This window comes from Xenopus laevis, chromosome 2L, assembly GCF_017654675.1.
Source record: "Xenopus laevis strain J_2021 chromosome 2L, Xenopus_laevis_v10.1, whole genome shotgun sequence".
NCBI lineage: Eukaryota > Metazoa > Chordata > Amphibia > Anura > Pipidae > Xenopus > Xenopus laevis.
In genome coordinates, this window is record NC_054373.1 from 98,853,119 (window position 1) to 98,877,941 (window position 24,823).

General features: G+C 35.0%; 1 protein-coding gene across 4 annotated transcripts in view; it reads left to right on the plus strand.

Annotated features, from left to right (window-relative positions):
• Positions 1–20,775, plus strand: part of nhs.L (NHS actin remodeling regulator L homeolog) — a 121,513-nt gene extending 100,738 nt beyond the window's left edge. Inside the window, exons 2-9 of one of the 4 annotated variants that reach the window (XM_018245267.2) lie at positions 2,480–2,632; positions 4,358–4,488; positions 5,477–5,539; positions 8,987–9,176; positions 10,619–10,750; positions 11,379–14,315; positions 15,954–16,080; positions 17,051–20,775. In XM_018245267.2, the coding sequence (XP_018100756.1) occupies positions 2,480–2,632; positions 4,358–4,488; positions 5,477–5,539; positions 8,987–9,176; positions 10,619–10,750; positions 11,379–14,315; positions 15,954–16,080; positions 17,051–17,618 (4,301 nt within the window). In that variant the 3' untranslated portion in view covers positions 17,619–20,775. 4 annotated transcript variants of the gene reach the window in all.
• Positions 20,776–24,823: the final 4,048 nt, after the last annotated feature.

Genomic DNA, 24,823 nt, shown 5'->3' on the forward strand with positions numbered 1-24,823 from the left:
AGAATGAACATGCCTGAATGAGCTAAGAAGCAACTCTACCTTCCAGCATTCTAATGCACTTTAAGCACAGCATGGCTAGAGTGAAATGATGGCATACTCACAGGTCAAACCTTATCAGTTTAATGGAAATGATTATAGTTCTGTACCTTGAACAATGTTGTATTTATTTTACATTTGTTTTTCATGAAGATGAAGCAGGAAATAAAATGATGTAGCCTTAATTGGGGCATAGTTTCAATCCACGATTATTTTTGGACCTGTGATGCTTGCATTGATATCATCACAGTTATCATCTCTTAATTTCTTTGGAGCTTTAGAGCAATGACATGTGGTGCTATTTGTGCATACAAAGGCATTTTTGGACAATTATGTGATTTGAGTATTTTAGCAGATACAATTCTCAGTATTGTCTATGGCAGGGTATATTGTCATTTTGTAGCTGTGACAAAACTCAGGTGACAGATAGCATAGTGTGTCAGGTGTCTATAATGCAAGAATTTGTGAAGTACTACATCTGGGTGAAAAAGTACTATTCATTCATCTACACTCTACATAGATAATATAGATCTACAGCGTTACAAACAAGAGAAGCCTACATAGTAAGAACCAGTTTAACGTCGCGGTGCCTGCTAAGTGCAGTGTATTCTTTAAAGATACGGCTGCGTAGATCTAAAAGAAGGAATTATCCAGCCCAATCTTCTCTCCCTTGGCTGCTAATGAGGCATGATATGTAGGGAAAGCCAGAACGGATTAGTATAATCATTGACATGTCACACTGTAATGCAGAAAAAGTTAATCCGTTTCAACTTTCAAATATGCTGAGGTGATCGTGACCAATTTGAACATGAGAACAAAGCGTTGGTTAATTGTTTACTTATGAAAAAGCATGCAGTAAGGTGAAACAAGCATAAAATGTTCAGTACTGTAACAAATCAAATGCAAGGCTCACTACAGGGATGTCCAACCCGCAGTTCACTCCCAGCTGGAGGGCCACAGGTTAACCAACCCTACAACAGACAAACTCATTGGCTATTTTTATTAGCTTTTATAGTAGCTTTCTAATTCAGTACAGAAAGAACGGAAATGTGACTATCACAATGTGATCTGATTCATAAACAAATTAGGCCATGAGGCAATAATGTCTGTAACTTATGCTCATTCAGGCTCACTTCATTATTACCAGCACATGACAACAACTATGGAACTAAATGGAAAACACTGTCATTTATCATTATTGTGTATTCTTCATACAACCTGCCAGCAGATTAGATTTACATATTTACCATGATGATAACAAATCTACTGGTTACCCATATCAGCAATACATAGCAAGAGACAAACCCAAATGAACAAGATGTTTTACCACCTTTTTAACTTGATTGGCTTTTGTACATGAACTTGATATACATATAACATATTTTGCAGCTCTGTAGGATTCATGTAAAAGCACTCATTTACAAAAAACATTCTTGTATATCTTTAGTCTGGGCAATTTATAAGACAAGCCAACTAGAGGTATATAGTGAATAAAGTACCCCCTCTTGTAAAATATAAGGATATTATAAGATACAGAGGAGTTCCATGACCATATAAAAACAAGAGGCCGAAGGAATTTATTTATTGTAATTACTCAAGTTTCAGTGAGTCATGTGACAAAAATGACATCACTAAGCCCCGATTATAACCAATGACCAAAGCACTATTTATAAGAATATAATTTACAGGATATTCATGGCTCATGTGTATTATAACGTTATCTAATTTCCAAAGCTACAAATTTAAATAACGGTTAATGAAAAATGTATGATTTTGGACAGAGATGTCAAAATATCATATATTCTATTTTATGTATGTGTTCTGGTCTTACTCACGTCTCCTATAGGAGGTAGGAATTGTAAACTGAACTGAACTGAACCTGTTCTAAACATGCATTTATCTGCAAATGAAACGAGTATGAGCATTAACCTGTAACTTCACAATTTAACTGAGCAGTTCATATAAGATGTAGTAAGCCCTTGAAATGATCTCTTAACCCTTGCATTTTTGAACCAGCTATTACATTATTGTTTTGAAGCTGCTTTGCTATGTTCTCCTTATAATAAGAAATGTTCTTGATGTCTGACAAGTCATTATTTTAAAATGTACCTTAAAGCGACACATTTAATTGGTTATGCTGGTGTGTATATGGCAGAGTCATGCTCTATATCTCCATCTGAACTATAGTACCCAGGGGCTGCCATAGATGTAGCATCATGTTTTATGCACAGCAGTTTCTGTCTAAAGGCTGCATGGGGGGATGCGGTTGATATCATGTCTACCTTGCTGTTCCATAGCCCAGAAAGTCAGAAGGTAAACCAACTTGCCAGCTATTCAGTGTTACTTCCAGCTGGCATCCATAAACAAATGCTAGATTCAGCCTCTAGTGATGACATAATTTTACCAAAAGATGCTACATCTAAATTGTCTTTTGTCTTTGCAGCGGTTTCAAATCTGGATGCAGAAAGCAAACTGGATGTGTTTTACAAGTCCTCCTGGCACCAGCAGAGGAATATTTTTCTGCCAATCACAAGGCCCATATGTGTGGAAGAGTTGCACCGACATGCCAAGCAGAGTCTACGTTCAATGCGAAAAGGTAAGCTATGTGACACTACTGCTACAGTATTTGGGTTATACTATACATTACTGCACAAATCAATGTTTTGCTCTTATGTGTGACTTTTTAATGCCTCTATAGAAAACCACCTAGCAGCAGTTAAAGACAAGAGGATTTTTTTAATATTTATTAGACAGACCTTTCAGTCTTCAGCAAAGACCTTATTGTTATACTAATAACAATCATTAAAGGCATACTGTCACGGGAAATCATGTTTTTTTTTTTAAATGCATCAGTTAATAGTGTTGTTCCAGCAGCCTTTTGAAATCTGACATGGGGCTAGACATATTGTCGGTTTCCCAGCTGCCCCCAGTCATGTGACTTGTGCTCGATAAACTTCAGTCACTATTTACTGCTGTACTGCAAGTTGGAATGATATCACCTCCCTCCCTTCCCCCAGCAGCCTAACAACAGAACAATGGGAAGGTAACCAGATAGCAGCTCCCTAACACAGGATAACAGCTGCCTGGTAGATCTAAGAACAGCACTCAATAGTAAAAATCCAGGTCCCACTGAGATACATTTAGTTACATTGAATAGGAGAAACAACAGTCTGCAGAAAGCAGTTCCATCCTAAAGTGCTGAAAGCACATGACCAGGAAAAATGACCTAAGATGGCTGCCTACCAATATTACAACTAAAACAACAATACACTTTTTGGTTCAAGAATACAATTTTATATTGCAGAGTGAAAGTGTAAACAGTGTAATTTAGAAATAAACTACACCATAAAAATCATGACAGAATCCTTTTAATAAACCACAACTTTTCTTATGCACTTTTCACCCATTTGTATTAATGTGCTCAAAACTTGTACTTTCTGATCTGTGGTCTAAACAGAGCATAAAGTACTCCTTAATGATGAACTGCATAATTAACGGAACTTACTGATATTTTATAGAATGTAATGTAATGCATACATGGAGAAGAAATCGCGATCAAGAAATACTGTTGCTATATTGCCAATAAAACACTTGCCACTAGGTGTCACCCTTGCGCTCCCATTAATAAAACCACACACTTAACTATTAAAATTAGATTTATTGTATGCATTGCTCCTCTGGGAATTATTAATTATTCCAATTTGTAGGAATTGGCATGTATCAATTTGTTGATGTCAATTTATAATGATATACTTTTCCCTTACCACTTTATTCTGAACTTGCTAAAGGTCAGGACGGCACTATTAAATGGCAAATCGAATTAAAGAAATGATACAGGCATAAAGTGGGGTGGAGCTTACTGTTATAGGAACAAACGTAGGCAGGTCCTTGCATTAAATAAATAATGAAAAAAATATAATTATAGCAAATGTAGTTTCCATGTAAATATGCATTAGGTTCTTTTGAGTGGGGTTTTTCATCTGACTTACCTGGCAGCTTGTAGAAGGCATTCATTTTTAACCATTCTCAGATGGTTTATAAACACTAGGAATTATCTGTATTATAAAAAATGACACGAAAGAGATATATAAAGCTTTTCTGCCATCTTGTGGAAAACAGCATTATAGACATTTTAGGAAACAGTTCTGTTAATAGAGATAATTAGATGTGCAAAAAACTGGGACTGTGGTTTCTAAGTCTTCATACTTAAAAATGATTATTCTTGAAAGTCTTTTAGCACTGCTTGTAAGAATTATATGCACTGTACAGTTTGAAGTTTTGGACTGTTCAAATAAATGCAATTCTCTCCTTTAACAAACAGAGCAACGGATCCGGGCAGATAATAGAGAAAGACGGTTTCAGGGCTCAATTTTTACAGCCCCACCCCTTCCCACATACCCAGCAGTTAATAATCTGAAGAGACAAGAAATAAAAGAGCGTCATGTTGTACAAGTAAGCCTTTTTTTATGTGTTTTGCACAATTATATGTTGCAGTTAGCAACTTTTGGCAAGAGGACCCCGATAAACTTCCAGTTCAACCTGAGTTCAATAATTAGGGCTTGTGCTGAACATACTTTTTATTTAATGGTGTAACAATGTGCTGCCGGCAAGTACAGCCACTCCTGAACCTCCCCCACTGCTTGCCCACTCCCCACCAGCTGGCTTTCAAAAGCTGCAGAGGGGAGATTTACACGTGACTTTAAGGGAAGCAGACCCCGTTGTCATGGGCCCCCCTTCCCCTTCCTCTACAGTCACGCCATGGTTATTATTCTTGAGCTATGCAGAATAAACGGGGCGATAGAAGCTACTCTATGTTATTTACAGGAATTGTACATAATTTTTATTTATATAATGTATTTTGACTCATAGGGGAAGTATGCTAGAACAATATCGGGGGAATGTAATTAAAGTTGCAAAACAATTCACACCAACAAGAATAAAAATCCACATCTCGCAATGTAATATTGTTCCTTAAACTGTTATTGCATTGCGAATTGTAATTGCACACTCTTAAGAAGTACGTGAAGGTGTTGTAATCTTTTGGAGCAAACATAACAACTTTTTCAGTAAGAAGTTTTATTACATCGATGAACTATAATAGTGGTCTTCCACTGTTGGCAGTGGTCGCTAAACAGTTTCTGTGTTCGCGAAAGCTATATTAAAGCAAAATTTGTTTGCGCAAAGGCATAACTTTTCATATTGCGTTACCGACTTTTATTATATTCCCCCATATATATTTTATAAGATGTATAGCCCTGGTCATCCCCAGAATCTCAGGGACCTGGACTAAAAACACTGCCCTATTGTACATTATTCCATTTACAGTTTGTTTGTCATTTTTATTTTAACATTACTATCATACACATGTGAGTATTATGCTCTGCACCATTTTTTTCTTGTTTGCATGTTTTAATGTATTTTCCACATTCCATGTTCTTAGTTTAACAGAACCCGTTCGCATTCCCCCACTGAGTGTTGCCATTTGACCCCATGGAGTAGAAAGGTATTGAAAACCATGCAAAATTAATTGTTGCTCTTTCTAACTATTATTACTGGCAATCTATCCTTTTCTGTGCTTCAGGTATGCCTTTATCTTCTTTTCTTAACTCTTATTATTAACACTTTACTCTCATATTAATAAACAAAGCAAAAATTGTTTAACTGTAGATTCAGGCTATATTAATACTGGCATGATGCTCATGTTTGTAATGCTTCAGGCAGTACTTTACCAAGGGGCATCAAAAACTTTCCCCTCTCTAACTCTGAGACACATTTTTGCTCTCTACACTAATAAACTGGTCTCCCTAAACCCCATCCAGGCACAGGACAGAAACTAAAACGAAACCCCATCCAAAATGACAGAAACTATCCTTGATTTCCATGCATTTAAGGTGCATTATACCCTTTTGCTTAACATGAATTCAATGGATAGGGCTTATTCCTAACACACACTTATTATAATCTCAAAAAATATATGAACTTGTGAACACTAGAAAGGAAGCGCTTAAACATAAAAGTACAAATAGTATGTCATTTCAAATAAAAAGTACCAAGTGAAAATTTACCAAAGTGAAGTGCTTGGAAAACAGGTCACTTAGTGAGTCAGCCTACTCATTGGATCCAGTTGAAAGCAAGTTTAATACACAATCCCCCCACTGATCTTTTACTGTATGCAGACAGCCCAGATGTAGCAAAGGATTCCAACTTTAGGGATGTGTCTCAGTTAGATGGTGCAGATGTCTAAGGTCATATAGGAGACAAAACTGGTGGAAACAAACTGGGGGATAGTGTTCAGGCCTAGTTTGCCTGCCGCATATCCACACACAATTCCCTTTGTGAGCACTTTTATTTTTTTGGTGCAGATTTATCAAAAAATTTTAATATATTTATCAATGGGTTAAAGTTAGAACTCACCATTTGATAAACACAGTTCTAAAAATCCCATAAGAATGAACAGAACATGGGTGAGATTTTATTTATTACGTTCTAAACTCACATTGTGATAAATCTGCTGCTAAATTTTGCAAGGCAAATATATTATATTATTTAATATATTATTGAGTTGTGATTAATTCAAGGTTTTGAACCCAAATGCCCTGATTCGAGTTTTTTACATTCAAGTTTTCTCATAAGTTAGAAAACATTAAAGTTGTGAGTTAATACGAGGTATAAAAAACCTCACAAACTCGAACTTTGCTAAATAACCCACCAAGTTATCTGTCTGATCAGCCACTATAAAGACTGCTTGATTGGCTTTTGCAGACAAGAGATACAATGAAGACCAACATAGAATTTGAAGAGCCTTTTTCCTTACAATTACAAGATTACAAATACAAGAAGCATGTAAAACAGACTACAGAATATACATAATATATACATAATTTTATAATACACAAGAGCCATGAATATCCTGTAAATTATATCCTTATAAATGGTTCTTAGTGATGTCATCCATTATAATTGGAGCTTAGTGATGTAATTTCTGTCAATCACTTTAATGACTCACTGAAACTTGTGTATTATAATAAATAAAGTACCCCCTGTTGAATAATATTAGAAGTCACCTTGGAGTTTCATGACTTGTATAAAAACACTCAGCCTTTGGCCTTGTGCTTTTATGTGGTCATGGAACTCCTTGGTAATTTATAATATCCTATTGCTTTGATAATGTACTTTTAGGGGCATATTTATTAAACCTCAGATTCTGGTCGAGGTAAAAACTAATTATTAGAGGAAAAAAACCTACAATTTTTAGAGATTTATTATACCCCAAAGCTGCTAAAAATGTGAATCTGAAAATACTCCAGCTAAAACCTGTCAAGGTCATGTAGAAGTCAACGGCAGATGCCCTGAAGTTTATTGACACCATGATCCGCGCTGGTTTTTGTCTCATAATCCAATAAATACGAGTTGTCACAGTTTCGAGTTTCGGAGCAGAAATTCGAAAAAATTGCACAATTCAAATTGATGAACTGTTTCTCAATATTTTTTTGATAAATAAGTTTGTTGTAATAAAAAAAATTAGATAAATGTAAGTTTTAGTAAATACCCCCCTTAGTGTTACAGTACCTTACAATATACTACAAGGGTATTTATAATAACCATTTACAAATAAAGCTTATTTTAGCAGAGATACATACTCATTCATTGTCCAGCACTCTATTGTTATTCAGGGAAGGAACTGGCAACAAAATAGAGCCTTTCCCCCCTAGAAGCATGCAGAAAACTTTCTTTCCTACATGTTACCTAGGAAACAAGTCTTTTGTGCTTCATGTTGGTATGAGCTATTCATGTCTGCTGGGAAATGAACACAAAAGCTGCAAATATAGAAAGAAAAAGATGTAGACTTTGTTCAGCAAAGTTACATTACAAATGCCTTTTCATTTGGAATATCTTTTCTATGGCCAGAAAATGCCGGAGAGGTAAGAGGCACAATGCACTTTTCTTTCTTTTTTCAATTTGCTTCGGGAGATGTTGAGGGTAGCCATGATTTCCAGGATGCCAAGAAAAGAAGATTAGCCTAATAGTATAGAAAAACATATGTAACAAATCTACCACATGCTAAATGGCAAAAGGTCCTAAATGTAACAGAAGGCAGTGTAAGGAAAAGGCAAAACCATCTATTTGTTACTTAGGTGGGGTGAAGCTTCTATAGCACCGGAGCAGAATTCATTCTGTTGTTTATTTTCTTTACGGTAGTCTTTTAGTAGTGAATGGGTTAGCTGCCTTCTGTTTGAACAATGGCAAAACAATGAAGACATTGCAGGCTAAACAGATCAAACTCTCTTTCAGGCAACATTGACTAAATATGTCCTCCTTCTGCTTTCTTTTTTTCCCTTGCATATTTGTTTTTCTACTGGCTATTTTTCCATGTTTAATCACTAACACAATTTTGCTAAATCATGTACTGTTATTTTATGATTTGCGTAATATAGGTATATTAGCACAGACACATTAAACATGTGCCCTGGTGACTATTATTGAACTCTGGCTCGTAGATCAGATTATGATTTTTCAGAATCTACAATATTGGCAGATCACCACACTGACAAAAAGTTGGAAACGATTAGAACAAATATTTGTTGTCAAATCCGTGTTGATGTGTGGTGCAAAAATCTGCTGAACAAAATGAGAGCATTTCGTATTTCATAAATAATTCACTTGAGATTTCTCAGCTTCAGGCTAGACTTGTTTTGAAAAAAAAAAAAAAAACTAGAACACAGCAATGTTTGCCCTTTGATGGGAGCAGGGATTATTTATTAAGACGTTTAAAAGCACAATGCTGCTCCCAAGAGAATATTGCTACAGAAGTCCCACCTTTGTTTTCCTTATTATTTAATGCACTAGTGTTGGTGGTTTAGATGTGTATGTCTGTTCAAGCCAAAAAGGATTGTTAAATCCTGAAGACATTCTTTTTTTTAAACAAAAATGATGTGTGTTTGTTAAACAGGCTCATGCACCTCAGGAGGAAGATGATATCAATATAGGGCAAAGACCTAAAAACCCTATTCCCAATGTTCCATCTACACTGGATAAGCAAACCAACTGGAACAAGGCATTACCTCTCCCCACTCCTGATGAGAAGATGAAACAGGAGTCCCAAGTGATTACTTCTTGCATTATACCCATCAATGTTTCTGGTATAGTACAGACATTACATCTTCAATGTAATTTATATATATATACTGTATATCTGTGTGTATAAAAATATTTTGCAGTTGGTTTTCATTTTTTATTTTATGTGGCTTCTGGGTTATTTAGCTTTTTATTCAGCAGCTCTCCAGTTCAAAATGCTGTCAGTCTGGTTGCTAGGGTCCAAATTCACTGATTTGAATAAGAGACTGGAATATGAATAGAAGAGGCCCTGAAGAGAAAGTAATAATTAGTAGAAATAACAATAAATGTGTTGCCATACAAAAGCTTTGTTTTTAGGTGGGGCCAGTGACCCCCATTTGAAAGCTGGAAAGAGTCAGAAGAAGGCAAATAACTCAAAAACTATCAAAAAAAAAAAAATTAAGTTAATGTAAAGGTAAACCACCGCTTTAAGGGATATGTACCCTTAGACATTAAGGGGGTTATTTATTAAAGGTCAAGTTGTCAAATCTCGAAAAATTTGAGTTTATTTCACTAGAAGACTCTAAAAGGAAAAAAGATTTTTTTCGAGTTTATTATACCCCTATGCTGCAAAAAGCCCAAAACCAAAAATGTGTCATCTCAGACCTGTCGAGTCCTGTATAAGTCAATGGGAGAGGCACCTATCTCAATTTGAAGTTTTTGTTGTCTGTGCTGAGTTTAGCCAGAAAATTAAACTTTTTTGGGGGAAGGTCTGAAAAATTTGAGCGTTCCAGGTATTCGATCGATATTATGGAGTTTTTCCGTGATACAATTAAATCAAGTTTTTTTATTAATAAATAAGCTAAAATCAAGCATGGGAGTTTGGTTGTAGGTTTTTTTTTGTAAAATATGAAATAAATTTGGATTTTAGTAATTAACCCCCTAATTGTTTACGTACACTGTGCAATGCCCTGAAACTTATCAGTCTGTGTAAAAGGAAACATTGTATTGAAAATAAACTCTATTAATAAAGAGAAGACTTTTCACTTTTGAAATGAAATATTCGATAGAAAAAGAGAGTGTTACACCACCTCTTGGAGTAAAAAATACTATTTGACATTAAAAAATGTAGTAGCTGGAGTGCATAGGACGCCTAGGGGCAAATTTACTTATGGTCGAATATCGAGGGTTAATATATATCGAGGATAAAATACTACTCGACCTTTGATAAATAACCCCCTAAATATTCATGCTACCACCTTTACTGTTTTTTTCATATGAATATCATCACTCAAGTTATTTTATACATATACACTTTAAATAGAATGTACAATAAATATGAGGCCATAATAATTATACAATTTCTACAAGATAGATACAAGGAAGGACTATTAAATTAGTAATAGAAATTAGTATTTATTTTCATGTAAATTCAGTTCACCTGATTTTGGACAGTTTTACAACATTGTATAAAGTGACATATAGACTATTACATTAAATTATATGACTGATTTTCTAATGATTGCAGGGGTTGGATTTGATAGAGAAGCGAGCATACGCTGCTCACTTGTTCATTCACAATCTGTACTTCAGCGTAGACGGAAACTGAGAAGAAGGAAAACGATATCAGGAATTCCCAGAAGAGTTCAACAAGAAATAGGTTTGGCTTGGTTTTGTATTTGATATTTCAGGTTGTGTAGGAGTTTATTGTGAGAAATGCATTTTACTGTATCAATCTATCTCCATCTATTATCCCTTCTGATTTAACTATAAAACAGCATTGTTCTAAACCTCAGTGTAGAATAGTAGTGTGTGCAAATCTTAAACACAATAGGGTACAATAAAACAATAATAAAATTATAAAGAACTAAAAAATAAATATTTAAAGTAGAAAAGAAGACTGTAAGTAAAGAATGAGAGATATATAGATATTTAATCATCACATAAAGCTAGCTACTTTGGAGCTTGTTACCTGCATTTGTGGTGGCAGCAGAGGTTAGGCCCATAATATTAGCAATGGTTTTATGGTTATTCACCTCCATTACCAACCCCCAGGGTTAAGCCCACATGAATGCTTCAGGTGTGTCCCCGATCCCCAAAAACAGACAGATATGCAATGGCTTTTTGTCTAATGGGTAAAATATCAGTAGTTCATGGTAGCATTTGTTGCCATATCTTGACACAGTGTAAATCTTTTTTGCAAACTAAACTTGTTTTAAACAATGACTAAGTTAGTAGTTACTTTTAAAATGTGTGACAAGGAACTATTTCCTATATGTGTATTGCAGATTCTGATGAATCCCCAGTTGCAAGAGATCGTAATGTTATAGTTCATGCCAACCCTGAACTTGCCAGCTCTGCAAACAGGAGATCTGGTACACGTGATACTGAGTGCCAAACAGATGATATACTCATTGCTGCTCCATCTCGAAGAAGAATTAGAGCTCAAAGGGGTCAGGGCATTGCAGCATCTCTCTCTCATTCTGCTGGTAACATTGCAGCCCTAACAGAGAGTGGGGACCAGATGTTTAAAAACACAGTATCCAGTCGCATTCGTTCAAGGAGCCTTCCTAGAGAAAGTGCTAGAGAAAGCAATGATCATGACTGCAGCGCACAATCATCAACATACGAAGAAGATTGCTATATGCCCTGCACAGAAAGGATACTAAAGAAAGATAAAGACAGTTTAACCAGTCAAGAGTCTCCAGACCACCAGCCATTAGGCTTAACCTATTCCCAGCACCGGCATAGCCCACAGTTACATTTGAACGAAAGGGGAAGATCAAGGCTATCAAGAATGGCAGATTCAGGGAGCTGTGATATTTCTTCAAATTCAGATACATTTGGAAGCCCTGTTCACTCAATTTCTGCAGCAGGTGTGTTGTTGAGCACACACATTGATCAGAAAGATGACCATCAGTCATCTAGTGGAAACTGGAGTGGAAGTAGCTCAACCTGTCCCTCCCAGACATCAGAAACAATCCCTCCAGCTGCATCTCCTCCACTGACTGGATCTTCCCATTGTGATTCAGAGTTATCCCTGAACACAGCTCCCAATGCTGGTGAAGATTCTAATGTTTTCATCACTGAACAATACAGTGATGACCACATAGACAGCATAAGAGGTCACAGAGCCAGTTCCTTTACATCCACAGTTGCTGATCTGCTTGACGATCCAAACAGTAATACCAGTGACAGTGAATGGAATTACCTTCACCATCACCACGATGCGTCATGTCATCAAGATTTTAGTCCACAGCACTTAAAGACAGACCGCTTACCTAGTTTTACCAGTATGGGCACTTATGACAGCTTTCTTGAAAAACCTGCATCTGAAAAAGCAGATACAGGTTCCCATTTTTCTGTAGACACTGAAGGATATTATACCTCCATGCATTTTGACTGTGGTCTCAACACTGGTAGGAGTTATATTTATAACTATGCACCGACGGGGTCAGAACGTGATCAAGGTCGTGGTATTTCTTCCATGAACACAGATAATGCTTGGCAATGTTATATGGATCAAGAAAATGAAGGGAACCAGAACATCTCATTCAAGAAACCAAAGGCAAGGCCTACACCACCAAAACGTAGTTCATCTTTAAGGAAATCTGACAACAACACAGATATTCTTGAGAAGAAAGAACCAAAGATAGTCTGTGGTCAGCAGCAAGTGATTCACTCTTCCAGGGAAATGAAGCTGCCACTTGAGATGTCTAATATTCCTTCAAGAGTGGAAAACTTTGCTACACCAAATCAACAAGAAATACCATGGGTTAACCAGGATGACAATGATTTAAAGAGCACTCAATTTCTAACCACAGATGTTCCTTCTTTTAAATATGAGAGTGGAGAGCAGTCTCACTATGCAGATCTGTGGCTCGTCAATGACTTGAAAACAAGTGATCCTTATAGGTCATTATCAAACTCAAGCACTGCTACAGGCACTACAGTCATTGAATGCATTAAGTCACCAGAAAGTTCAGAGTCCCAGATGTCACAGTCTGAATCCAGAGCAACTTCACCATCACTTCCTTCTGTTGAAAATGAGTTCAAGTTGTCTTCTCCAGAAAAGCTTGCTGGCTTAGCATCACCCTCAAGTGGTTACTCTAGCCAATCAGAAACCCCTACATCCTCCTTCCCCACACCTTTCTTTTCTGGGCCCCTTTCACCTGGTGGTAGCAAACGAAAGCCAAAAGTTCCAGAAAGAAAATCTTCTTTGCAACATCCTTCTGCCAAATGTTGTAATGTGTTGGGAGGCAAAGAACTGGAGCTTCCAACTATACCTCCTACCAATCTTGACCTAAGTGCTCTTCATGTTTTACATAAACCATTACCTTATAGACCACATATACATGCTTTCAGTCATAATAACCAGAATATGTCAGAAGATCAGTTTGACTCAAATTCTTCAACAGCTCTTGCCATAACACCATCTGTACTTAAATCTGTCCAACTCAGATCTGTGAACAAGCAACATAAAAAGTCAAAACAAAGAGAAACCTGCAATATTGTATGCTCACAGGATCCCACAATAACAGTGGATACCTATACCACAGAAAAAACAATTGTGACATCAGCTAGAAAATCAATTTTGCGTCAGTTTTCTACAGAGGAAGCCATCCTACCATATATTGATTCCTCACCAGTTGACACCAGTCCACAAAGTATGTTTTTTGACAAGTGTGAATTGTTCACTGGTCATGGAATGTACAGACAGGACAAAGGTACAAATATATTTGGAGTCACTAAAGAACCTTGGACTCATGAAATTGTACAAGAAACTGTGTTTTTAGCACAGCCAGAGACCACAACAACAACTTTTCAAGAGTACTATGAGAAAAAGAACTGTAATGAAATTGCAGTTGAGCAATGTGGCCACGTTCAAGAGGATAATCAACTTAAGTTGACACCAGACATACATATACAGGATGATGTGATGACTATACCAGAACCTATAAAAGAAATCACTACTGAGTTCGCATTGCAAGACAATGCTGCTGAGAAATTTTTATCACATGACAATGAGCCAGACTTGAGCAACAATGATAAAGTGCCTGGAAAAACTCTCAGCTTTGAATCAGAACTCTCCACTGTATATTCACTCAGCGATGAATCTCAAGAGCAGGAATCTGAATTTGTATCAGGAATTCCAACCAAAAGTGCCTCAGAGGACAACAGATCTTATGATCCATCTGAAAACATGGAAGACACCTCAGAGAAAGGTATAGTTATTATATAAATATAATTATATAAATCATATATGTTTTATATATTCATGGTACACAAAGATTGCATGTAATGTGTATTTTTAAACAGTTTTGCAAACCAACAAAAATTTGCCATTGGAAAAAACTGCACATTTAATAGTTTGTAGCAGTATGCAACTTTTTAGTAAAAGTTCTTATTTTTGCACCAAAAAATTTTGCACCTATACCCGTTTTAAATTTTAAATGTAATAAATGTCTAATAAGATGATGAGTAATAAGGTGACATTTACTATTGGTCAGCACTTGAACAACACCATACCACCAGAACTTGACCCAAATAGATTATCACAGATACACCTTGATCACATTAAAGTGCAGCAGAAACCCCATTTTAAGTTTTTCAGGGGACTAGAAAAAATGGTGTAAAATCCAGGAAAAAGTAAATTCTCACATAAATTTCACAAGTCTATGGGAAGCTTGCATCGCCTAGATGCCTAGTGCTGATACTATTGGAGCTGGTTGTGAATGGGCTAATTATTGGCTTTTAAAGCACAGTTTAATATAACATGAGTCACTGGTTTTTTTTCTAATTGCCATTGACATTTATATACATCTGCGTATTTACATTTAATTTGCAACTTTCAACAAGAACTGAAACTTTTAGGCAATACATTGCAATTATACAAACAGCAGTAACCGCCCTATCTAATAATGATATCTAATCAGATAACAACCAATATAGCTCAGCTGGAACTTTGTTTACTATTGGATTCCTGGGCTTATACAGGAGTTCTCATTTATATCCAGTATTTATACTTGTTGAAGGAGCAAGATGTTTTCTGGTGGGGTTTAGCCTTCTTATGGTGTTGTTCCATTCTAGGAGAGTGAATGTCCAGTACAGACATCTCCAAAAAAGTTCTGTGCTACACATGCACTAGCCCAAGCCTAATGGGCCCCCATTTTGACACATTTTTAAGATTGTCAGGACAATCCATTATCTGACAGCTTACCAACACAAAGGCTGAGTTCCTTTTCAGCAGAAGCTCAGATGTTATAAATTCAGACCAAAGAGTCAATAGGTGAACTTGCCTAAGGACTGAAAGACACCCCTACCCTGTACTTGTGACTTTCAATTAAAATCAGCCCCCAGAACAGGATTTACAAAAAGAAAAGAAAAGCTATACTTTTTCTTTTATAAACAAACCTGGCTTTACTAAACACCTTATGGCTCATTTACTAATCGCAACTACAACCTCAAAGGCAGCAGGTAGCTCCAGGTTTCTCACAACGGCCTGCTACTTGCACCTAGAATCATGTGCATACATCATTTTGATTGCAAATACAGTGCAACTCCTTTTGGTGGATGAAATAATGCTGGAAATATAGGAACGCTGTTGCATTGTATGTAATAAAAAAAAATTGGAATGAATGCCTGAAATTGCACTTTGCACACTGTATTTGCTTTCATAAAAGAGCTTTCATCTTTTTTATGTAAAATGATTTCTCTTAATCATCCCACATCCAATCTGCTGATTTTCAGTAAATTGCCTTAAAGACTGAGAATAGGTACCGGTAAACTGGTAATTTAAACATAATTTTTATGTCATTTATTTAAATTATGTAATTTTGCTTTGATTTCCTCTTGTAATACAGAATCATCTCAGAGTGAGGATTACCTAATTTCACCAATGAGTGAGGACTCACAGGCAGACACAGATGATGTCTTTGTGTCCCCAAACAAACCTCGAACAACAGACGATCTTTTTGCAGCCATTCACAGGTGACATGCCTCTTTTTAACATTTTAATATTTAAATTAAATATGTCAAAATGTGGCTTTCCAACAATATTATTGATACCCATCTGATTATAACATTTTTAAAAGACATCACGGTTTTTTTCCTCCTAAAAAAATGAATTGTACCACAAGTGAAATGTTTGGATTTGTTCCTATCATTTTTCCCTGTATTGCACATCATAGCCCCAGACTTGTATTATCATAAATTTCCTACTCAGTAAAAAATGTTTGATGACTTTTCACACTAGTCGGTTTTTTCTCATAAGATAAAATGGTTTTCAGTTGTTCAAAGAAAATGCTTTCAGGTAAAAAAATAAATAAAAAAACATAAGAAGTGGGGAACCTCAATTCTGATAACTTTGCCCCTAAACATTCTTTTAGGTGACTATAAATTTAGCAAAATTGACTCTCAAAAAGAGAAGCAATAATAACATCTTGTTCAATATGTTATTTTTAAAAATTATATAATGTATCGCCAATTCATTCCAGATGAAACTGATTCTGATTCTAGTTATTGTTGTTGTCTTAACATTACAAGGATTTTAAGTTAAGGATCTCCGTTTTAGATAAAGTTGGCAAAATTGTAAAAAAACTGTCAAACAAATGATCTTCTGCTAAGGTCTAGAAAATGTTGATATTATCTGTCCCAATTAAGCAATCAGATTTGAAACTATTTTCTTGTAAATGCCCATTAGTTCAAGTGCCAAACTAGACAACATTATGGTCTGTTTGGGTATTAGTCTCTGCTCAGTTTTAGAATCCATTAGTTAAGGAGAATTAATACTATATTAACAAAATAAGTTATTTGGTAATTTGATCTACACAACTTCTAGACATTTCTTATAATAAAGTCTTTTTTTAAAGCAATAATATGGCTGTTGGCTGATTTCTGGTTGAAATCTTTTAAATTATACATAATTATTTTAACAAATATTTTCTACCTTTTCTACCAGATCCAAACGAAAAGTACTTGGAAGAAAAGATTCTGGTGACTCCACTGTGAAAAACAAATCAAGGCCATTAACTGGGAGCAGTGGGGCATCTGCTGCCTCTCAAAGGTCTCCTGGTCTTATATACAGGAGTGCCAAAAAATCCAACACATCCAATGAAGAATTTAAGTTGCTACTGTTGAAAAAGGGCAGCAGGTCAGAAACCAGTTACCGCATGTCTGCTACTGAGATTTTGAAGAGCCCTGTAACACCTAAATCTCTTGGTGATCTAGCACTTGATTCTTCCTCAAGCTCTGAAGATGGTAGTCAGTTATCACCTGGTAGTGATGCATTTTCACCCATATCCCCTTGTTCTCCCCGTGTTATATCTGAGGGGTTTTCTGCGAAAAGTGGAACCATGTCTGCTGCCTCAAGAGTGGGAAGGTCTAGAGTGCCTCCTGCTGCTAGCAGCAGCCGTTACAGTGTCAGGTGCCGTTTTTACAATGCTCCAATGCAGGCCATATCAGAAGGGGAGACAGAAAACTCAGATGGTAGCCCCCATGATGACAGGTCCTCACAGAGCTCAATGTAGGAGGAATATGTCCTGCTTTATGTTAGATTATATGTGTGCAAGCCCACATCTATTATGGTAAAATATTCCTTGTTGAACAGAACAGAACAGAACATGTCCCAGAATTCATTGGAAAAAAACATGTGAATGGTATGTACTGCTTTTTGCACCAGAATTCTGTATTCTGATGAACTATTTAATTTGCCATATATAAACTTGACAGAAGATACTGGATCAGACAACAAACAAACTGCCAAAGGCACATAAATCCCATCAAGGATTTAAAGAAAACTAGTGGACAAACAACAGGAACAAAAAGACTGTGATTAGATTAGTGCAATTATTTGTCATTTTCCATTCCCACCAATAAGACCATCTTCTGTTTTTAACAACTTCAGATTCTTAGTATTAACTACATATATAAATCCACTTTAAGGAAGTGAAAAACAAAAATAATATTATGGAAACGATGCTCATATATTGTAAAAACATATATTGCTAAAGTGCTTCCCTGGAGATCGAGAAGATTAAAAACAGTAAATAAACCATGAATATACATATTTTTGTACAAATTCAGGAAAAAAGAAAGTGGATTTTAAAGAAGCTAAGATAAACTGTAAATATCATATTTTTGATAAAACTGTAAATAGGAATATGTAATTTAAAGTGTATATGCAGCCAATGAATAAAAGGCATTAGAATTTCTAGAGTGTTTTACTCTGCCAGTGCTATATAAACTGTTTTAGCACTAAAAACGATAAAAAAAAAGTTAATGTTGATGAAAATAAATGAGAACATAATTGTATTCTGTGAATACCACTGTCATAATCTGCATCACAGCAAATCATACGCATTACTAACAAAGAATTATGAGCCTCAAATTTGTTTTTTTTAAATTTTTAGAAAACGGTGGGCTGCTTTTTAAGGTGTAAACATGTAAAACATCTTGGACAGTACTGTAACATTGTCTTTTCATTTAAAGTTACTTTTCTGCTTGAAAACCAGCAGAATACCAAAGCAGTGCCATCACAGATATTTCTTAAGGAACTTCCTTGATATCTAGTGCTAAATGATGTCAAAATCAAGAGATGAATCCAAGTGAATAAAGCTGTAGTCAAACACAGCTCATTTATTGGTGATCTACCCACCACACTAGTGAATAGCCAAATTGCACTGATCCAGAGCAGAGCAAACAGGGACTATAGTATAATTCTGGCATCTTTTTGGTACCAACAATTGCTTTTTACATGCACAAATAGGAAGTACCTGCAAACCAGATTCTAAGTCCAGATAGACCACCTGAAACTTTAAAGCACAGTGCAATGGTTTGCCAACATTCCACCCAACAGGCACCACAAATTGTAGACGTAAAATGTAACTGTTCAGTGTTTGGAAGGTGGAACAGCTTTTAGTAAGAGTGACAGCAACATGAATGATTTTTCACCTGTGTGAAAATCATGCAGTATAGTAAGAAAAAAAATGTGTGTTATTACATGATTAAAGAGGTTTAGACACAGCAAGTCCTTTGTCTACAATGTACAGGTATTTTGGGGCATTTTGTTGACCAGATGGAGTGCAAATACCAACATGCAACAAACTTTGATTGATCAATAGAAAACACATATATATATATATATATATATATATATATATATATATATATATATACCTCAGTACCTCTTGATCAGTCTTATGTTAGATTCATGTGGCTTGTGGCTGGGTTCAGGAAACAATAAAAACTCTAAGGTGGTGTCATGGTATAATGTTCTAACAAGATCACCTTTTTTTGCAATACCACAACTTCAAACCACAAGTTAAAAATACAGCTTAAAAAGCCAAAGTGGGTCAGCCATGTCTGAAATGAGAAATATGCTCTGGCATTTCAAGTACAGTGAGGCCCAGACAGTCTCCCACTGGTCAAAAAAAAAATACAGATGGCCAGTCCAGGATTGGTCAGCTCTATGTAGGAGAAAGTTTAAGTTATGCTCGTAGTTAGCATATGGACAGTGGCTACTTTTTTTTTTTTTATAAAGTATTTATAAATATGTTCTAGAAATAATGGTGGTTTTAAGAAGGCATACATAACTTAATGTAGAGATCAAAAACACAACATCTAGAAGTGCCATTAAATGAAATAAAAGCTGTAATAGACCGATAAGAGCACAATTGATTTAATGATGCACATAAAATGCTAAGATAATATACAGGTAACTTTAAAATACCCAATAAACCTTAAAACGTATAAAACATATCAAAGGAATTTTAGGATACTGTAAATATATGCCTATATAACAGCACAGGTGTTGCCTTCATGTATAAGAAACTAACTATTACTCATGATGCTACCAAACATCTGCTGGGTCAAATTTGATGCACATAATTGTAGCCCCCAGCTTCTACTAGAATAAATTTCAGTTTTTATTTACAACTTATTTATTTTTATTTTTTTACTGGTTAAAGAGGTTTTACTTGCAGCTTTTTCATAGGAAAAATATTATGGATGTCCTACTCTTTGCAAACAAGCATAATAGTCATGTTTTGATGGAAACAACATTGTTATCCTTTGAGGCTTGACATACACTTCTGATTTTGTTTGTACAATCATGACAACCAACAAGGCTCACTCAGGGGTTGAGTTTCTATAGTTCGCACTGAGGAATCATGAGTTTTCAAACAAAAACTTTAATAAGCAGGTTCGCGACCGTCAAAGAATTTTTTAGTATTGTCAGCATTTATTGTGTTAAATGTAAGAAATCTCAATCACAATTTTCAATCATTTTGTTGGAGATTTGACATGGGGAGAAAAATTGGAAAGCTTGAATAAAAGGAACATACTTTTCTTCTAATTATTGTCATTAGGAAAAATACAGTATATGGTCTTTGCTATTTCGTCACTTAACAGGGCAAAATCTAAAATTTAAAGTCACATTCTACTTTCATTACATCACATTCTTTAGAGGACAATGAACAACAACAAATCAGTCCAATAAGAAGCCCTCAGTTTAATAAGCTGCTCCTTATCTCTTGCCTTATCAATAAAATACATTTTCCCTACTTTAAACAAAGTGATCACTCTGCTAGAGGGTGAACGATGCCTGTAATTTGTATTAACACCAAGTCCTGTGTGTTTTAGCAAACTATTACACAATGAACTGAAATTGGATGCATTTAAGGAAGACTGGGTAGGCCACACTATGTAGTTCCACATTTTTGCAATAAAGCATTTATTAGTTTGTTCTTGAAGAATGATCAGCAGTTTAATTATCGGAGTGGTTTGTTTTTAATTATCCAACTCAATTTTGCAAAAAAAGATAAATGTAATTTACACCTAAGTAACAGCACAGTTGTATGTAAATATTGCAGCTGGTTTTACACTGGAAATTCAAATCAAATCCTTACTATCCAATTTTTCAAAAAATAATCAGCCTGTAGCTTCTTAAATGTAATAAGAATATCAAAAACTCTTATGTGTATGCTTGCAAAAATTTCTATTTCTACAATGATATATAATTCCTTAAGAAAGTGTAGCATTTTGTTTAAAGAGGTTGAATAATTAATGATTAGAAGGCCATGAATGTGCACTCGGCAAGTAATAGCAGTGACATCTGACATCAGTGAATTCTGATTTTCTTGAAATCTGTATTTAGCATGTGTTAGAAAGTTGTTGTAATTTGCATTTAATGAAGATAAAGGTCTGTGGCATAATGAGCATGGAAGGAATAGAGAAAAAATAGTGTTTACATTAAAAAGCTGGATAGGAAAGAAAGCATGAAAGCAAACTGTAAGTTAAGGTGGTAATAAAAGGTTTAACACAGAAAGAATAGGTTTATGCTAATAGGAAAGATATAACATATAGGCAGCAATCAATACAGAAAACTATTTAATTTGTGGATTTTTATACATTGCTAGCGTTATATTAGCCATATGACTGACAACTGCAGCATATGTTTCTAGAAAGGTTATATGAAGCCCACAATGTAATAGAAAGTCCAAAAACCTAGAAGTACACATTCACTGTGACCCTAACTATGTAAACCTACAATGCTTTATACTGTGCTGAACTATTACCAATAAAATGCTAGACAATGTAAAATCAGGTTTAATGGTATAAAACCCAGTTTGTAATCATTTTGTTTGCCTTTGAACAATGGTGAGGAACTTATCATCCCTTGCTTTTTGAAAAAGAATAAATCCATCCTAGGGCAGGGTCATTATATTAAAATGAAAGCTATCAAAGCTGTAAACCACTTCCATCTTTGAGTTAGCACAATAGTAGGATTAGAAAAGCAACACCCTTCTCCTTACTTTGCTTGGTCAATTGGTTATTTTAATGACATTTCCAAAATGGAAAAGCAAAACAAATCAACCAAAAAATTCAGATTATCTGTGTATCACATGAATTCACCAGCATATCCATTATTTTATTCTCTGTATTCCAGAGACTATTTTTCATCTATAGAAATAGTTCCTACCTTATGGCTTTCAATCCACTTTGTGCCCTTATTTTACGTTACCTGTTATGTTTCACCAACATACTCATATGGTAATCTGGTCGGAATTTATGTCAGACTGTCCTTATAAATAACAATGTATTCTTCTGTGATATCATCCAATCATAATTGAAGCATAAGAACCCATTCTAAAGTTTACCATTTAAGAATGGATATGTTAATTTCAATTTACAATCGGGAAGAAAAAGCACATATTTGCAAAAATGTTGTTGACTGTAGTATTTTACTGACACCTATTTGTAAAGAACAGCGATTTAAATCTAGGAACTCCCACAACGTGGTAAACATTTCTTTTTCCAACTAAAAATATAAATAGTATGACCGATTCTATCTATACAAAGTATATAAAAGCAAATATGAAGAAAAAATATTCTGTAGTCACTATTAGCTATTTAATCAAAACCATATTAATTTATTGAGTTACCACATTAAGTTCTGATTTTGATCCTTAATTGTAAAAGTATAAAATAGAAAGTTATTCCATGTAGGTGACATGTCTGAGAATTTGTAAGTGTAAACGTGAATGCACTGTAAGGTGGAAAATTTCTACTTACAAATATGATGGAATGCATTGTATTTATACAATAGATGGTGTCTGTGTATGTGAGTTTGTTTGGAATTAAATTAAGAGGGGTGGATGGTGGTTTTAAAATTACATTTAATTAATTAATTAATTAAAATAATTAAATTAAGTCATATATGATGCTTCTAATTAAAAGTATATTTGAGTAAATGATTTACTTAGCAAAACATCTCTGTAAGGTTTACTTGTTAAGCAAATAAAGAAGCGACAGCTAAATAAATGATCTGAGAATAGTATAAGCAATTTTTAACAATATTCAGTAAAATGTTTTTACTACTTCAACCAGTAGTTTTTACATGTTGATTAATGGAGGACGAATACGATCTTCCAGCTGCTCCCCTGCTGTTTGTGCTTGAAATGGATTGATGCAGCCAAATCGGCTACAGTGGCAATGAGGATTAAAAGAATGGCTTTTCTGTAGGTGCCATCCATATACGTGGATAAATGCTATTTGGGTTCTTAGCAAGTGAAGCAAGAAAAGTAAATGGACAGCTAATAATTCTGAATTTTAAGTGGACAACAACATTTGACTCATTGTGCCTTTTGATTAATTATTTGCAACATACGTACATTATGTCATGGCTGTAAGACTGAACCCCAGACGGACTATGTCTGGCAACATAATAATCACAGTGAAATGATTTATCATGAAATCTAGCTGCAAATCTTTTTAACATATTGATAAAGCACGTTCTGTTCTGCTACTTCTGGCACTGTGAATACACAAATATAACTCACTTATGCAGCAACCAATTTTGTATGGCCTTGTAGAAAAGAAGATGTAGCCTTCCTATTATACTTGTTGCAATGTGAAACATGTGTTTAGTTTGTGCCGTTCAATGAACAGAACAACAGCAATGACATGTAAATGTTGAGTACCACAGTGATTCAGAGTAGTTATAACACAGGGTTATGTTTAAAAAGTGTACTTGCTCCACAGCATAATATTTCATTTATTTAATGATCATCAAAAAATAATGTTCTTTTGCAATCTACTACTCTCACATTAGAAAAGTTGAGTAGGCCGATGTCACAATTGGTGGGCTAAGCTCACATGTGTAGTACCATGAGTGATGCACAAGAACTGAAACAGTTAAACAAAAGCTTTTTTTGTTACCATAGCTTCTACTTACTGTAGCTGTGCTTAAATGGTCTTAGAACAAAACTTTAACCCATGCTGACAAAGACTGCAATGTTATTTTCTTTTTTTACTATCACTCCATAGCTTTAAGCATGTCCTTATTTATATTTATCCTCCTTAATAGCTTCTAAAGATATTAGAAGTGACAGGTATCAGTCTATAGTATGATACACATGCTATTCAAAGAGACAACTCTGAAATATATAATAAATACATGTGTTCAGTGTCATACGTAAAGACTCACTTGCAGTTCCATTCACACTCTGATGTCAAAGCTTTATCTTCAGGAACTGGCACCACCTTTATGTATAGGGCACTTGGTTAGAGTCAAATCAGAATGTACATTTCTTTAGCAACATGGAAAAACCATACTGTTTTAGCTGCAGAGATGCTGCAACACTCAGTTTGCATGTGGAAGAGAGCTGTATATGCAGATTTAAAAGTGGAAACACCAGTAATGGAATTCAAAGACTTTTACTTAGCAAGTGTTGATATGGATGAGTTAAATAGGCCACTGTGTTACAATTTAATATATATATATATATATATATATATATATATATATATATATATATATATACAAACAGCTGCAAACTGCTGTAAAAATGTGTGTAGATATATATATATATATATATATTTATAAATATACACAAACAGCTGCAAACTGCTGTAAAAATGTGTATATATATATATATATATATATATATATATATATATATATATATATATATTAGTAAAATTCTATTTATTGTTTATTCAAAGGCTACTACTAACCTTTGCTACATGAATCCATGCTTTTCTGTGCCTGGCCTAACAACATTATACAAAATGTAGCATGAAAACATTGTTTATTTTAGTTATAGGCTAGTAAATGAGGGCACACGTTGCCTATGCATCAACAACCTTGAATTGTAAAACTGACCAGGCTGCACACAAGAAAGCAGCAATGCCATCAGCTGAAATGAAATGCTATCATTCAGTGCCCAACTGA